General features: G+C 39.6%; 1 protein-coding gene across 6 annotated transcripts in view; it reads left to right on the forward strand.

Annotated features, from left to right (window-relative positions):
• LOC125450935 (sorting nexin-30) overlaps positions 1-15804 on the forward strand; it is a 47741-nt gene extending 31937 nt beyond the window's left edge. For 5 of the 6 annotated variants that reach the window (XM_048527402.1, XM_048527403.1, XM_048527404.1 and 2 more), the window contains 3 exons: positions 315-401; positions 5229-5381; positions 7592-13714. In XM_048527402.1, coding sequence (XP_048383359.1) covers positions 315-401; positions 5229-5381; positions 7592-7666 — 315 coding nt within the window. In that variant the 3' untranslated portion in view covers positions 7667-13714. The other variant, XR_007247181.1, reaches the window with a different exon arrangement.
• Positions 15805-18550: the final 2746 nt, after the last annotated feature.

Raw genomic sequence — 18550 nt, forward strand, 5'->3', positions numbered from 1 at the left:
ATGCTGAAGTGAGGTGCAAGTGTATCTGCTATCTCTCTGCCTCTGTTTTTTCTTTTGGTAAGCACATTGTAGTTCACCACTTGCATTCTTCCAGATGCATTTTGAAGCCTTGTGTATTTTCAAAAGTGTCACCGTTTTATTTGGAGTGAGATTATATTTGCACTGAAGTGAGGGGGGGAAAAAGTGCAAAATTGTTCATTTCAATGTGATTTGTCAAAGAGGCTTAGCCAGACTGATTTGATATGGTAGCTGGCTGTTAGATGTTGGCAAAATTTTGCTTGACTGGACACAAACCAGTTTTTTTTCCTCTTCAGAATGTGCTTCGGAAAAGAGATCAAGTGCAAGCTGAATATGAGGCCAAACTTGAAACTGCTGCTTACAAGAAAGATGACAAGCAGGGAGTGAGTACCACTTTGTTTTTTTGATGCCTTCAGATCCATGACGGCAGTATTAATTTGAGCTGTTGTGTTCTAACCTAGCAATAGGATGTGTCATCATGCAGTGCTGTGTGGTGCACTGCCATCTATCCAGCTACCTCTGGTCTGGGTTCATGTGGTGCTTGCTTTCTCGCAGTACCAACATATCTGATTTGCTTCCGGTTTATTTTGGGACACTAATAATGACTGAAACAATGATATTACTTATGAGTAGTGGGTGTTCTGATGTTGGGAATAGAAAAACAGGAGGAAGCCATTTGATAATCCAATCAAACTCTCTTCACCCACTTGATTGAGATAATCTGCAATTTTCAAAAAAAACTAACATGTTCCATATCCTAGAAATACCCCTGCCTAACATACAGGGTTCTGTTGATTTTAAGACCTTTCATTGACTTGCCCTCCCCTCAATTTTGTGAGGAAGAACTCCAACGTCCATTCACCCCCCTCAAAAGGGACACTTCTCCCCATTTGAGCAAGGCTATGGAATAATTCAAGTGTTGCCTCATGAGACACTGGACAGATTTTGGAGAGCAGTTAACATATGCTGTACTTCATGTTAAAGGTGCACCAAGTGAAATTATTCCAATGCTGCCAAATTCCTTTGAGAAAAGAAATTCAAAGTATGCTGAATTACTTCAGAAATTAGAATGGCTGTCTGTTAATGTCTCATAGCATACTCAGAATCCATGTCAGGTGACTGAGCACACTGACCTAGTTTATTTTAGCAGGTTAACATCCACTGTTATTTAAATTAAGTTTTTTCAATAAAAGCAGTCAACTTCATTACACAAATAGTTCAGCAGTTTCAAAGGCAGTTAAGGATGGGCAACAAATGCTGGCTCTGCATGCTCTGTTGATGAGAAATAAGTACACTACTTTTGAGAGCTGAACAAATACAGATCATTATTTTAATGAGCTAATATCAAAAACTTTTGGTCTAGCAAATTGCCCAGTACTAGTATGAGGCACCAGTTCATGGCTCCCAGCTTCTAACATCCTTTTGTCTTGATATCCAATAGCTGGATGCTTGTAGCAGGAATTCATGGATTTGGAGGCTAAATTTTAATCATGCAGAACCTGGAGCTATAACAGCGCAAGCTTGTTCTGTACATGGCCTGGCGTATCTTAACAATTGCCTGGCCTACTAACTTATTTCAAGCTGAACCAGTCAGTTGTGGACCTGCATATGGTGCAGACCAAGGATAGTTCCTTGGGTAATCTTTTTCCCTTCCTAGGATTTTATGAACTCCATTAATCCTGTCTGAACCCCAGATTCTTAACTTCCCTGGTACATACTTTATTAATAAACCTTAAAAGTGAAGGCCCTGGTTTTGGTGACTAACACTTCTGAAAATTTCACCAAATCATAATCACAATTGTTTATAGTGCATAAGGCCATTTGACTTATAGTTGTATGGTTCTTCAAACAAGTATCATTAAGGTAACTGGAGGCTTTAAAGGAGTCTAGGTAACTACCCACTTTTTTAATAAGGGACGTAGACATCTCTGTTAGAGAGAATTGACTGTAGCCTACTGGATCTAATTCAATCCATCATGGTGAGCAACAGAGTCTGGTCCCAAATTTGGTTAGAATGGGACTGGAGCCCCAAACTGTTGGGCTTATTCTAAACTGCACGTGTGCCTTCTAGACCACTGAAGTAACTGGCCCATTATTACATGTATGTCCTCTTGGTAACTCCTGGTTGAAAAGAAGTGCAACACGAGCCTCAATACTGAAGATTGAATAACTTAAATTGAAAGCCTAGTCCTGATTTTAAAAGGTGAACCTACAAGCAGGAATAGGCGATTTGGTCACTTGAACCTGCTCCATCTTACAGTATGATCCTGTGTCTAAATGCTCTATTCTTGATTTCTCTCCATACCCCTTGACTTGCTATTTTTTTAAAAAAATAAAGACTCTTTCTTATTCATATGCAGTGGCTTGACTGCCTCAGCCTTCAGTTCCAGAAAATTCTACGGAATCACTACTGAAGAAACATTTTAATTATCACAGCCAAAAATGACTTACCCTGTATCCTGAGCCGGAGGGCCCTGGTTCTACACTCTCCAATCAGGGAGGCATCCTCTTTGCATCTACTCAGTGTGGCCCTGTTAGAATTTTACACATTTCAATCGCAGATCAAACCAGGCCAAAGCCCTCTGTTAAGTAGATAGGGTCCAGACCCTAACCTTATTTTATTTTTAAAGCTAAATGTAAAGGCATTGTGTTCCAGATTGGTTTGACAATGAAATTACATTCAATTTGAAACAAAACCCACTTTGCATTTGTGCTGCAGTTTAAAATACAAGCCAAAAAATTGGCTTAACTTCCTGTATTTTGTTAATCTTTTCAATAGTGTTTTAACTACTAATTAACTGTTCCAGCAGTAATATCCCAAAACACATGCCTGGCAAAAACAAATCTGTAAAATTTGTCTCTCATGCAATTCTAGCAACAGGAAGAGGACCGCAGCTTTTAGCTGAAACAGGAATGAGAGCTTCCACAGCTAGCTCCAAGACACCAGTGACTACTAAAAACTAAAACTCAATTCTGGTTCTGCGGGAGGTTGATCCCACCCATTCAGGCTGCTTCTGTTTTTGCAGCCAAAGCCTCAACCACTTACTGGCCTTGAGCAGCCTGCATGGTATGTCTGTCTCAACCTTTTTTTTTTGAAAACGATACACTTAAAACTATGGTATCATCAGAAAACAGCCTGCTACCCCCCAGAATCAGCTCTTTGACTCAGTGCTTAGCTAAATGTTTCTGCAATGCAGGCTGGGTGTGGCTTAATAGCTATTGATAATTGCAAATCTGTCTGCCTGTGCCCTATATAAATGTTACCTACAAACATTTAGGAAAAGACTGGCCTCTGGAGGACAAAAGTGGAGTTACAGACTTGGTTTTCCTCATTCCAACTTGGACAATAGAACTGACACTTGGATTTTGTTTCCTGTTTGGGAAAATGTTTGCCACTAAATTCAAATGGCTGCCTGAGTATACTTTTTTGGGGAATGAGGCATGGGGTTGTCTGCCTGCCTGTCCACCTATGGAGATGACAGACATTCAGTGCAGCGGTCTCTAGAGAAAGAAGGTGGTATGCTGTGTAGTCTGTGCAGTCCCCTGGATAGGCTGCATGGCTTGGGAATATTGTCAGACACCCCCCCCCCCCCCCCCCCCCCCATGTGCCATATACAATTATGCCATATTCTCAACTGATAACTCTTGTTCTCCATTCTCATGAACCCACAGGCATAATAATTTTCCTAATCTAAAGTTAGTGCTAATCCACAACTCTGCCCTTGTCATAAGTGCCTTTTTAGGAAAGGAAACCAGACATCCTGGTCTGGTCTGCCCTGCCCTGCCCTGCCCTGCATGCACCAGACCTGCAGTAATATGGCCAACTCTTAATAGCCCTGAGCAATGTTGCTGGCTAAGCCAGTATTTATTCGTGTCCACATCCCAAGAACCAGTGATGCTTAGTCATTCAAATTGTTCTGTGGGTGAAGAAAACCAAGGGCAACTGTTTAATCTCCCGTCTGGTTTTCTCTCTGCAGAACTCCTCCACGTTCCCTGTCATTGGTACCAACACAATCTTCTGCTAGTCGCTCTTCCTTGTTGGAATATTCTGCACCCTGTCTGAGATATCCTTGACTTTGGCATCTGGGTGGCACTGTACTATCCTGATTGTTTTACTTAGTGCAGAAACTTCTGTTTGTGCCCCAGACTAGAAAGTGCCCTGTTACAATCAATTCTTTGGAACCTGACACCCCTCATTACGGTAGAGCCTTTCACGGTACCAGAAACCTGGCTGTCAGTCTAACATCTACCTGATTTGACTGTGGTGTCTTCACCTTCCTGAAACTGCCATCCATCTCACCCCTTTGCTCTTGTAAAGTCTTGATTGCATCTAACTGGCACTCCAACAATCCATATGGTGTGATTAGGATTTGCAACCAAATCCATTTCCTGCAAACTCGTTGATGGAGTTGATTTTTGTGGAAAGCGTGTGTTGGTCTGTAACTTTAAATTAGAATACCAGCATTATGGCCAAACCCAACTTGCCTGTCATGCACAGTTTCCCAGTAGTTTGGCAGGTGAACTTCTAAATGGGCAGTTTCCAATGGCCTCCTGTTCTGACTTTATGCTGCTCTTCAAATGTATTGCTGACAGTGACTCCTTCAGTACAAGAATCAAATCACTTTTCTTAATTGGAGAGATCTCACTGTATTTGAACAATCTTTAGAAGTTTTTTGTTTTTGTGGTTTGGGGGGTGGGGGTTGGGGAGGCAGTAGGGCAGGAGTGGAGATGAAGGCCACAAGTCTAACTTTTTTTGTGACTTTTTCTGTGTTGTAAAGACCAAATCCAAGTAAAGTGTTAACAGGGATGAATAACTGAATTTAGTAAACTAAATGGTCAACCTTGCTGCAATACAGTAACCGTTGTATGATTTTTAAAATTGGTGTTCAATTCAAGATTTACTAATTGCTCCTGACTGGAATTTCCTTTTCCAAGGCTGGCTTTTTGGCTTAGCCTTTGTCCAAGTTGCACTGTTTGTTCTGTTCTAATATCTGCCATTCACCTCCCCACTCCATCCAAATCTTGGCTCTTCTGAAGTGACGTTTAATCTAACATAGTCTAGTTCAATGTTAGGCAAGCCTTTTGTGCTGGTTTAGTAATCTTTGTCTATCCTGTGATTTGATGTTCGGTACTGTCTGGGAAGATGTTATGTAACTTAATGGTACAATACTACGCATATGAATCAATTGATTATTTCTTTTATCTGAAAGACGCCAACCAGTGTTGAAAAGTGCCAGGACCGTGTGGAATGCTTCAATGCTGATCTGAAGGCAGACTGGGATCGGTGGCAAAGCAACAAAAGACAGGACTTTCGACAGCTGTTGATGGGAATGGCAGACAAGAACATCCAGTATTATGAGAAGGTATAATTTTAGTGCATTGATTAGTTGATGCATTCTGTTAACCCACAACACTCTGAATCCACCCAATGACTATTGTCCTTTCTCTTTTGCACTCTAAATACTAGATTATTTGGGCACAGAATATCTCATAATGTTGTAGAGCTTTGATTAGTTGACCCAACCCCCCTTCTGGGTGTCCTCCATGTTTTCTAGTTACTTGTGTATTGAAAGGGTACCCTTAACGACACACTCCATCAGTAACTACTGGTTCTTTCAGTAATTCTCCTAGGCAGCCTCCAGATTAGAACTTGGCTGTTTATTTTTTGATATTGGGTGATGGACCTCTTACAGAGTTGTGGAAATGTAGAACTTTGTTTGGAAAAACTCCTGACTTTGTGCCTAGATGGTGGACTGACTTTGGGGAGATGAGTTACTGCAGAACCCTGCCTGTTACCTGCTCATACAGCTACAGTTTTTAAAGCTGTCCTGTTCCATAATGGTTAATGGTATTGCCTAAGCTGTTAGTGGGAGACTCCATAATGTTATTGAATGTCAAGGGGAATTCTACCTTGCTGGAGGTAGCAATTGCCTGGCACAATTTGCCTGGATGTTGTTGTACAGGTCTTGCTTTGTATGAAAGTGGATTACTTCAGCGGGGTTGCCATTACTTTGAACATTGTATAATCATCAGAACGTCCCCAACTCTGATCTTAAACTAAGGGGAGGTCATTGATAGAACATCTTCAGATGTTTGGGCCTGAGATGCTACCTGAGAAACTCCTGCAGTGATGTCTTGGGGCTGAGATAATTGTTCAGAAATTCATCTGTCACTTTGTGCTCAGCATGATTTGAAGTTATGGGAGGCGTACCAAATCCTAGCAAACCCTATGCTACCCAATTTTCCTTGACATCAATCTTTTCTAGGTTCCCCTTAACATTAACTCAGCAGATGACAGAGAATGGCAAAGTGGCACTCACTTCATTACCTCATTTTTATCCATGCTTGGACCATGTTTCTAAGGAATTCAGGAATTGAGCAGTCCTAGCAGAGTTGAGAATCCTGTGTGCTGAAATTGCTGCCTAAAGACCGAAAGGTATCTAGTTCTGAAAATTTATTGCTGCAGTAGGGGATGGGGAAAACTACAGGGAAGTGGTGATAACAATATCCGATGAGCCGTGATCCTACTGAGTGGCAGAGCAGACTCCAGGCCAAATGTCCTACATCTGTTTCCATTTCTTGTGTCATATATAGGAAATGGGATTTTAATTAATGCATTGGTTTGATGTGCAGTTAAAATGCTTGCTTCTGTAGGAGTCACCCATTTGTCTTATTTCTGCTTAATAGACTTAAATAACTAAAGTAGTTCTCTTGCTTCAGGCCAGATTTTGACTGGTTTGTCAACCAGCTTTAAAAATATGTACAAGTCATGGAGTGTAAAGCATTTTGATTTTGAATAGTAGAACTTCAATTGAAGTGAAGGGTCTTCCTAAGATTGTTTCTGCAGTTGCACAGTTCGCTTTGAATATCAAGACCCTTTTCAGATCTTGGATAGTTCATAACATTGCAACTAGTTGTGTCCTTCACTTCAGTGATTGTCACAGAACATCCCTTGCATGAAATGGTACACCATTGGCAACTGTTGATCTGTCTTGTTCCCACACTCTGGGTTTCCCTCCTTTTTAATGTCTTGTAACTTATTTTTGAAGGCATTAGTTGAAACCTACCACTTTGAACTGAGCTTTTTGTCATCTGTTTTAACTGTTCCTTCAGTGTTTGTTTCACAAACAGTTATCAATCTTGGGCAGTTTTCTGCACTTGAAGGTGCTATACACATGTAATTTCTTTGGAAAAGCCATCCAACCTCACTGCCATACAGGGCCAATTTTATGGTAATTGGCCAAAACTTTTTTCGGAACTTTTTGCCAAATTAAGAATGGAAAGCATTGTTTGACAGGAAGTGGACTCAATAGACACGTTAAAAATTTAAACATGGATATAGTCCTGAAATGAACAACTACAAGTCTATTGGATAGGAGCTGGAGAGTGGGATTAATTGGACACCTCTGCAAAAAAAACTGGCAAAAGGAGGATGCACCAATGGCAACCTTCCCCATATAATTTTAAGCTACTTCAGAAATTTCTTTCTGAATATTTATGTACTGAGTTTGTTATGGATTTGTTGTTACCATTTATTGATAAGATTTTAAAATGTTTATCTTCTGATTTGCAGTGCCTTGCAGCATGGGAGTCAGTTATTCCTCTCCTACAAGAGAAGCCAGAAGTTACAAGTGAAGACCACTCATAGCTTCTGCTTTCATGTTGCCCACTGGCTGTTTTCCCAGTTCACAGTACTGGAATATTGCACTTAAGGGGAGTTGGAGGAAACAACGTCACATATAGACAGTTTCACGTCAATAGCACGTTGTACAAGGACACTAACTGTCTGCAGAAGGTTTGCTCTCTGTTCAGTGAAGGATTTTTGTTTCATCTGCGTGTTGTCTAATAGCTCACTTTCAGCAGTCTGAGTACTGGCCACTTAATGCTGAATGTTAATGGCAATCTTTTGCCTGAGTGACATGGTTGTGTTCCTTCTATGTGTTGTAGCTTTTTAAAACTTGTTACACTTAAACAGTCTTGGACACTTCTCAATACTTTTGATAGGATGCTTCAAGGCATCGATTTAACCAGTTGAGTGCACTTGGATGTGGAGGGCTTTTTCACCTGAAGGGTTTGAGTTTGGAACAAGTCTGTCTGGAGGAAAGCTTGAAGCATTGATTTAGTGATTGAAGACACTAATGCCTCAGACGCAAGAGAAGAAAATGAAGTACACTTGATGTAAATTCCTTTCTATTTAATTGTCTTTATAGTAGTCGCACTCAATGTTTTCAAGTCTTTGTTCCCTTGTGCATGTTAGACACTATAGTAGCAGAGTGCTAAATAATCCAGTGAGTCCATTGTAGTACAGTATTGGTGAAACCTTTTCTGACCAGCACTAATTGAGCATTGACTGACTGCATTCCTTAAACACAAGTCATCAATTTAGTACTGATCCTCCACCCATAATGGAAACAGTTGTCTAATTTGTGTATTTTCCTATTCCTGAATTTTGCCAAGGTTTTTATTTTCACTTTTGTAAAATTTGACATCGTTAATGTGCTATCTATGTAATGTGTTTAGTCTGTAAAAATGGAGTTGGTTTATAAAATGTCCTTTTGATAAATGCTTTCAGGGCAAGGCAAGAAGAAATCCTATCACTTGCTTGCCCTTTTGAGACTTGTTTGTATGTAAATTTAAGTGAGTATTCCACATATTTAAAGATGAGAAGATATTATTAGGTATCAGATCACCCAGGGAACAAACAGTTACTGAATTGAGTGTATACCAAGTGCCTTTGTTGCATGTAACATTTTGTATAAGCTGAAATTTTGTTTATTTTGGGCTAAATTTTGAGCAACCTTAGCTGTGTTTCCGTCATTGCAGTACACAACTCCTGAAATAGGAAAAGTTGCCAACTTGCATGGTTATATTGCTGCTTTTGTGCCAGCTGTAAGAGATTTAGTTTGGTTTGTCCCCCCATTAAGTCTGAGTATAATACCTTTTCTAAATGAACAAGAATATCATTCAACAATTTAAAAAGAAATCTTTTATTTTGTTCTTGAAGACATCAAGCAGAATTAAGACTAATGGCAGAGTTGAGGAGGGGGTGGTGAACACATTTAATCTTGCCCCGATGTAGTTGTGCATTGATATCTTAGTTAGAAGACTAAGTAGGCATCTGAACTCTCTAGCTTGGTTAGTTGCATTCTGCAGTAGAAATGCTGAAAACAGTCCACAAAATTGAAGCTAGCAAAAAATAACTTAAATTATTTTTTGCCCAGGCAACTTCTAAAATGGCTAAAGTTTGAGTTGTGTGCTTTTCTTTGAACAGTTCAATGCATTAAAACGAATGCTGAAGTATTTGGGGGGCCGTCCCACCAGTTCCTGCTTTTTATTTTTGAAGTGTTAATATCATGAATGGATTTGTCTTCAATTCACTGGTCCAATTTAAATTGAAATTATTTCCTACTTAAATTGGTGTGTAGTTTTTATCCAATTCCGGTTCCATGCATAAGGTCTGCTCTCCAAACCCCTCTGCCTACCTGACCACCACCACCAACTCTTTGTAGAGTTGACTGGGGAAGATAATGCACTTTAAAAGCATCAAATAATATTCATGACTTGGAAGGGAATTTTCATTCAGATGAGTGTCTGTCTGAATGTCTTCAGGGTGACTGTTTTGGTGGCAGATTTGCAAATCATGTACTAATCTTGTAAAAGTTAACTTTTTTCTTCTGAACCTGAAAATGGATTACTTTGTACTACACTGTGTAATTCTACTTTGTGCCAAAACTTTAATATGTACATAAGTTTTCTGAGGATGCCCAGGTAGGCAATGCGATCAAGTCAACAACATTTCGGTAAGTTAGTGTGGAGCAAATAAAACACTGGAAGCCATTTGAAAATGGCAAAAGCAGTATGGACAAGTAACATTGCACATGGTGCTCTGAAATATTCCTTCTCAGTGGGGTTTTTCTGCTGCTAACTTCTGGAATGTGCTAACGTTGTAACTAAAACTCTAATGCCCTAAATTACAACTGGGGTTGGGTTGCAAAGGTACATTGCTGTCGAAGAACAAATTCCAGTGCAGTGTTCAATACTGGCAAGCTTGCATTGTGTACAGCCCACTAACCATTGACTAAAACTTGTTGGCACAAATTGTGAGGGGAAAAGGTCCTTGTTTCATGGTATTAATGTGTCCATGCATTGAGACTTTCTGTATTCTGGATTATTACAGTTTTTTTTAAACATGGCATTCACGATTTTAGCAGTGTCTGTATTGAAGCTTCTAATTGATATTGGATTAATTGAAGTGATTGCAGTCCTCCCTTTTGAGGACATTTGTTTACTGTGAATCATAAAGCATGAAGTTTTGAAACAGATCATGAAGGAGTCAACTTGGTAAAATCAACATGGTTCATGGAATATTGTACTCTTTCCCTAACACCAGTTTGTTTTTTGTGCTATGCTAACAGCAACAGTTTTCCAATCCATATTGTACCTGTGAATTTTTTGAACACTATATTGAATAAACTTGAGTATACTGTTGGCATTCAAAATTTGTACTGTTGTTGTGTAGAGCAGAATTCCCCCAGGAATTAAAATCTCTTTAGATGCACAGGCATTTATTCAATCCATCTTGTGAATTGCTACATGATTTTCAAACTGGGCTGAATTTGAGGCATCTGACTTCATGAATGATGAAGCAGCTGGCAAATCGCCCCCTGTGAGTGAGTGTCAATTGGCCGATACCAATGGAAGTATCCACAATCAGTTATTGCCACCATTACACAGAGGAACTATAAAATATTTATTTTGGTTTCGGTGTTGAACACCTGATTTGCATAAATTTTAAGCTGTTGCAAAACAAGTATTGGTTAAAGGAGTATCTGTCTGTGGAATTAGGATATCCCTCTATTTGGGTAGAGGGATATCCTACACTTCGCTTCTTTTTATTACTCATTTTTGATTATGGGTGTTGCTGTAATCAATTCCCCTTAAGTTGAGTGGGCAGTTTGTCAACCAGAATACTGTATCTAAATTCACAGGGCACACCAGGTAAATGCCCTTCACCTCAGGTGCATGAGTAAACCAGATGGATTTTTGCAAGAATTGATAGTTTCTCGGCTTCTGGACTGAATTTCTTATTTTACCTGAAATTAGATTTTACCAGCTGTTGTATTGATGAGTGACTGCCTTTCAGGGTTGCTTGAGCCTTTGGATTACTAGCCCAATAACACTGTCACTGTCACACTTTTTTGTGCTCCCCAGACAGTGTGCTACTCCAGTCTTTCCACTCACTTATCTCTGTCTCATGGACCATTTTGCAGAGGCTGGTTTTGTAATTTCTTGCAGAGGAGAAGTGACCAGATTCTTCTCGGACAAATTTTGTCTATAATTGTCAGTGTTGGGGGCATGTCACTGAGGAATTTGAATATTTGGAAATTAACAAAGGATTGTTGCTAATGCTTTTCATCTTGCATACATTTAGTCATCAATGCATTCATTAGGTCAAACAACAAAATAGCAAAAGTCAAACTCGGACCAATACTTGTTACATGATGTTGCTCAGGTTGTCGACCCCAGCACTGGCTAAGTTGGTATGTATATTGCCAATTTTGAACAAGTTTAGATGCCCCTTCAATATGTGCTCAACAACTACAAATCCTACTGAAGTGGTTGGCTTGCAAAATTCAAAACTAAATTGCTGTATGTGATTAAGATTTAACAGCATTTTGCTCAACAATCTTGAGTGAGTTAATAGCTACATGCTTCATTTGAACTCACCATGGCTCAATTTTATGCTTGCCGGAAGCAACACATATACAGGCATCCGTTGTCTGCCAACAAATCCAATACATCCCTTTTTTCTTTGAATTACTTGTGGGCTTGGAGTTTCCCATTGCTTTCTCTATTGGTGGTGTGTGCAGTGTTACAACTGATGTTTCCTTCTCATTGTGTTTATAACTTTTTGTTTTAAAAACTTGAAAGACTGGATTGACGGGTCCATTAGTCTAAAACTGCATTGATTGTAGAGCAATAATCGGAGGTTTCCAATTGAGTTTAACAAAGCAGGACGTTAAGTTTTTTTTTTGGTCTGAACTCCAGTTCATGGAAGCAAAACATATGCCCTCAATCCCCCCCACACAAACCACTTTTAAGAGTAGGTGGGTTTGACCAAATACTAAGGAAAGAGTTCTGTTTGCAGCAGGTAGTTTGTTCCTGCTGCAGGACTTGTGCAATTTTCCTAACTGAATGTGGCCAAAGTGTTCTTGGTTTTTTTCTTTTGCCTTCTGGCAGTGTTGCTATGGAAATCAAAAGGTTTTTTCTTATGGAATTCTGCCTGATTTTGGTGACTTAAACATTTTGAAGCTTGTCAAACAGCCCTAGCTTCTCTCTTAGAATGGAGACTGAGTAGCTTTGCCTCACGACTGTTTTAATTTTTGCCAGTCCAAATATTGTAGTAAATCCAATAAGTTTTTAGAAGTATAAAAATCCCTTGTCAATACATGTGAAGCTGGAAAAGCTTAGCATATCAGCATCTGAGGAGCAGGAAGGTCAATGTTTTGGGCTGAACCCCTTTGAGACAGGGAAGGGGAACCCAGAAGCACATCGAGTGCTGGTAGTTCGAGGAGAGTGTAAGTGGGATGGTGATAGGTGAATGCTGCTTGGGGGGGTTTTTAATGATTGGTTAGTGGGAAGGGTGGAGCAGATGGACAAGTCCGGCCCTCCTCAACCTGACATGGGGTAAGGCTGGTTTTGGAGGGATTTTGAAGCTGGTGAGGTCAATATTTAGGCTGTTGGGCTGTAAGCTGTCAAGGTAAAATATCGGGCATTCCTTCAGTTTACACTTGGCCTCATTCTGACATTAGAGGCCAAGGATGGACATGTTGCTGGGCAAGTGGTTGTGGGGGTGGGGGCAGGAGAAGATGAGGAATTAATGGATGGTAACTGGACGGTTGGGTTAGTCGAGTGGTATGTGCAGAGCAGGTTGGACGATGTGCAGGTGATTCTCTAGATCTGGAAGGGCTTTGGGGCCTTGGACAGAAGTGAGGGGCAGGTATTGCACCTGTTGTGGTGGCCGGGAAAGATACCAAATGTGGTGGAGAAGTTGGTGTGGAATGTAGAGTTGACAAGAGAGTCGCAAAATGGAAGGTCCCCAGCAGAAAGTGGACAGATGGGAAGGGAAATATCGTTTTTGGTGTGGCCTCATTTTGTATTTCCTGTACCTAATAATAATGCATGTTCCAAAAGGTGGTTTTGATTAACTCCCTTCCGCACGGTTTATCCTACTTGTAGCTTCATGTCCCTACGCAGCACTTTGGCTATATTTTTCATGACCTGCTTCTAACTGATTTTTGGGTGCATGACTTGATGCTGCTTTTAATATCATAGGAAGTACTTTTCTGCATTCTTCAGATTTCTTGTCTATTGAAGTCAGCATAGACCCAGTCTCCAAGAAGTACATTGACTGCCATTTTGCATCACCATTGCAAATTAGCATCCCTTTGTTTTCAGGAGATGTCTTTTCTCAAGTTGTCACTGCTTTTGTTAAGTTTGAAATGCACGTTTGGTATTGCAAATCTTCAGGACAGCTGTCGTCTTGCTGTAGCGTAATTTGTTATTTGGAAATTTTAGGAGCTCTTGCATTTGTCCTGTTTGAGTGCAAGACCAACTTTATTAACTACATTTAGTGCATGTAAATGCATCATTAGTGTAAGATCAGCTGATTTAACATGTTTTTCTTTATATTATTGCGGTCTAGGTTATTTTGTGCATGGTGTTGGCGTCATCCAGCAGCTGAATTGCATCTAATTCTGGGCATGTTAGAGGATTGCAGACAAACTGGCTGATCGTGATCCTGCATACTGTGAATGATGTGTTTCACCAGCCACTGGACTGTAGACTACATGGTATTGCAAGTGCTGAAATTGGCATTGTATCACATGTTCCAGTATATAGGTCATAATCATGGCAGATTGCATCAAACAGATGCTCTGTTGACCACTTTCACTGGGAAGTGTGCTGGTTATGCTCAACCAGCCTATGCTTGGATTCTGCAACTCCCTTGTCAGCTGCACATTCCACACCAATTTCTCCTCCACACCTGGTACCTTTTTTCCCTGTAACCACAACAGGTGTGACCATCTGCACTGGCAGTGCTGTCCAATAACTAGATGTGGTTTTATCAGATAATATGTAATTGAGTGGAATTAAACCAAACTAATTTAACGTTGCCATCAGCTAGGTTCACATCTATTTATGCTAGAGGCAACAAATATTAATATGCTAGATTGTGTGCATTATACTTGTAACTGCTAATTTGCCCCACTCAAGGTTGCATTCCCACAGATACCCAGATCAATCAGTCCACTGACTTACTCCTGAAAATGAGGGTTGACCGTTCACTATCTCTACTGCTTATCTATGCTAGTAGCTCTCGGGCACTCTAGCTGGCAGACTGTTCTGGTACACTGGCCATACATCCTCACAACTGACCCAACACCTTAACATCTTTTTTTCTTACTACATATAGTGGGATTTTTTTGGTTCAGGGCTGGTTTCTTGTGTGCTCGCCCTCCTGAGTGCAAAGTAAAACTTAAGTCTTTGTTTCTATAGCCAAGTCTTGCTATAATGTGAAAGTAATTGTTTACTTTTATTAGATTGTATTGTGGATGAGAAGGACACTTTGGCCATTCAAGTATATCCACAGTCACCTGCAATATCTACCATTATCCCAGATTGAGCTGTGGATGTATCTCCAACATAATCTTGTGCATCTCTCATTTATTCCTGCATCTGAAATAACATGGTTGTGGTAACCTGATTTGCGTTCAAAGTATCAACTTTCATTTGACCTGTAAGTGTGCATTTGATGTAGAAAACAACTTTTTGTACAGTTTTAGATGTTGAAGAAAATTCCTGCAATTTGATAGGATTTGTGCACCCCACCCGATCATCAGCCCAAGGCTTTGAAGTAACCATAGCCTCAATGCTATTACGGCTGTTGTTGATGGAGCCATGGGTTTACTGAAGGAGTTAAATTGAGACCCCTTCCTGTGAATGACTGAACTTTGTTTCAATATTTTGAGCAACTAATCCTATGTTTGTCAGCCTATGACTTGACGCATAATATCTGCTCTTATTCCACTTTCAGACTCCAGCAAATAATTGAACCTGGAAATGCTGGATATGTACCTCTTATTTTGTATGGGTAGTTGAAAGACAGAACATACAGCAAGATTGTTTAATGTAGTTTTTGTAATTAAAATGTTTTAGGAAAGTAACTTGGTATTGCATTATTTTAACGATTTGTGAAAGGGTCATTGTTCACTTCAGGAATTTATTAAAAGTCTTGGAAAGATATTTACAATTATTCTTAATCTCCAGTTCCAATACATTTTCATGGTGCTAATTGAGCTTTTATTTTCCAAGGTTTTAATGATTTGAATCCTGTAACAGCTCAACACCAGAGTAATCAGCTCACTAAGGCATACTCGTTCTTTTGTAGTGTTAGTTGCGAGTTGTTGCCTTTTGTATAGACTTACTATATTTTGTCGGAAAGGGTTGCAGATTTTTAAAATGGTTGGATTTTGTTTTGCATCTGTACTAAATCATTCCATCTTGGTGTATGACTGCTCACAGTTATAGTGAAGACTTTTCTCCTGCAATGATGAACTTTGAACCCAAATAAAGTGTTTTAAAGAATACTGCCAGTATTTGCAGTTTTGACCCTCAATCCACATGGTTAGCTGAGATTCATGTTTAACATATGTACTGTAAAGCTATTTGTAATGTTGTGTGCAGTTTTTAATATTGCATTTATCTTTACGGATTTTTAAATATTTGGACCAATAAAACTTGAACTTGAATACAACATGTTGTTTTGAGTAGCAAGTGCCAACTACAAACTTTGGAACCGCTGACTTTGAAATATCAGTAATGGGAGACGTTTTATTTTGACATTCTCTCATTCTCCTCCATACCCATCCTGATTTGATCTTTTACTTCAGCTCTCTTCTATGAATACATCTGAAATAATCTGGTTTGCGTTTGTCAACATGTGCCAAATTTCTTTTGAAGACCCCTGAGGTTGAAAAATCCTCAGTTTACAACTTTAAATGTTTGAAAACATTTATATTCCTGAAACGTTTTTGTTCTCAAAGTCTGTTATGGTAGTATTTGTGCATGTACTCAATCATTAGGCCAAGCCTTAGAGTTAACTATAACCACAATACAGTGTGTCCTACTTTGTGTGGTAGGTTTGCTGGAGGAATTAAGTTTTTAATCCTCTTTTGGAAATCTCTCAACTTATGCCACTATCAAAATGGAAGGAAAAATAAAATGTGCCTTTTATGTTTAGTTCAAACTTGAACACCAAACATCCAGTTATGATTGAATGAATAGCAAAATAGGTTGATGGGCAGTTAACCAGGTATGCTTGTTGGTAATAATAACCCATTGCCTATCCTTCATTTCAGAAGGTGACCATCTCTTGGTACAAACTGCTTTGCTGACACGATTTCAGAGGAAAGCTCTGATTCAACCATACTCTGGTATGGAATTGCATGTTAGTTAGACTAGCTAAAAATAGCACATTTTTCCTTCTGTTTAGGATTTGAACAAGTCATTTATTCTAAGACAATCCTCTTATGCTACCAATACCTCTAAGTATTTGTTTCCATGTTCATTTTATGAAAATAATATTACCCATATTGATACATTGACAAATTTAAAAGCTTCCATTTGATTTATAGGTGGTTTATAAAATACAGGCGGTTGTCTGAATTGACTGACTATTATTTCTGGCTTGTTCACTTGATTTGCAGGTTAGGACAAATGCCTTGTTAATGCAACAAACTAAAGGGATGTTGACTTGCAGGTTTTCTTACAGCATAAACTGCTGTACTTTTGAAGTTCCTGTTGCACTTCTTAATGTGAAGTAGCTTTCAGATTCCATTGTGGAAGATAGGATGGGGTTAAGGGTGGGGAAAAAATGTGAAGAGGGTTGTTTCTTTTATGTAATTCTCAGCACATTTCTGTAAAAAGTGTGAGCTGTTTACCAGTCTGTTTAGTTTTATTGTGTATAGCATTGCCATTACTTGATCTTGCTTTAAAAGCTAGGCCAAGGCAGTTAAAGATGGGAATTTTGGATGATTATAGTGGGTGACTGGCAGGGAGAGTGTCCAAGACCTAAAGGCATGCTGACTTCAGTGTAACGAGAGATGGATTATACTGCAGCAAGGATGAAATAATGATGGATAAAACTGGACCTCATCTGGCAAGAATCTGAAGCAATTTTTAAAAAAATCCATTCATAGGATAGGAGTGTCACTGGTTGACTTGCATTTATTGCCCAACCTGACTGTCCTTCAGTGGTGAGCTAACTTCTGAACAGCTGCCATCCTTGTCGTAATGAGTACTCAATGTTAGGAATGGAGTTGCAGGATTTTCTTCCAGTGACAAGGGAGGACAACACTGAATGTTCCATACAGTTGTATTCCTTAGGCTTTTGTAGTGATTTGAGTTAACATAACAACTAATGAGGAGCAGTGTTAGGCCCTTGAACCTGCTATTTAATAAGATCATGCCTAGCTCTGATCACCTTTCACCCACTTTAAGAATCTGTCTAGCTCTGTCTTTTATTCAAAGTCTCTACATCCACCACATTTTTGTTTAGAGTCCCAAGGCTCGGGGGGAGAAAGTCATAACTTGTCAAAATTTAACCCTTGATTTGATAAAAACTGACTTTCTAGCTGTTTGAGGCATTGACATTGTGGGTCTGAAATTATGTAAGGACAGCAGATCTTTCCCCAACTAGATGTGTGACTTATCAGTGGTTTCATGGTTGTCATTAGATTGTAACTCTAGATTTATGAACTGAATTCAATTTTTTTCCTCTTGTGATAGAATTCAGCACTTGTTCACAATCTCTAACTTGAGCCTCTCTTACTGGTCCTGTGATGACATTATTACTACCTTTCTACAAAGGGATGTCTCTCCTAATTATTTAGATGGGATGCCATGATAAACTATCACTTGCTGTCAGAAATAATGGGAACTGCAGATGCTGGAGAATCCAAGATAACAAAGTGTGAAGCTGGATGAACACAGCAGGCCAAGCAGCATCTCTGGAGCACAAAAGCGGACGTTTAGGGCCTAGACCCTTCAGCAGCTGATGAAGGGTCTAGGCCCGAAGCGTCCGCTTTTGTGCTCCAGAGATGCTGCTTGGCCTGCTGTGTTCATCCAGCTTCACACTTTGTCACTGAAGGAACAAATCTAGACTGACAAAGTGATAACAATGTATTACATTGGGGGTAGATCTAGGGTGAAAGGAAGGGGCAGGTGATCCTGGAAGGGAGGTAGAAATGGAGCAGTGTAAGCTGTGTTGCTACAAATTGGATTAGATCCATTACAGACTATCCCACTCAGGATGAAAAATGGTATTATGCAGTCATGTTAAATGCAATAGGAGTGTGAAAGATTTTGCAGTCAGTAAGAAAATGATGCTTGTTAATCCTTTCGGAATTTATATCTTCAATCAAACAATGAAAGACCTTTTTTGGATATTTTAACTTTATAAAATCACAGT

Source organism: Stegostoma tigrinum, chromosome 3 (assembly GCF_030684315.1).
Source record: "Stegostoma tigrinum isolate sSteTig4 chromosome 3, sSteTig4.hap1, whole genome shotgun sequence".
Taxonomy (NCBI): Eukaryota; Metazoa; Chordata; class Chondrichthyes; order Orectolobiformes; family Stegostomatidae; genus Stegostoma; species Stegostoma tigrinum.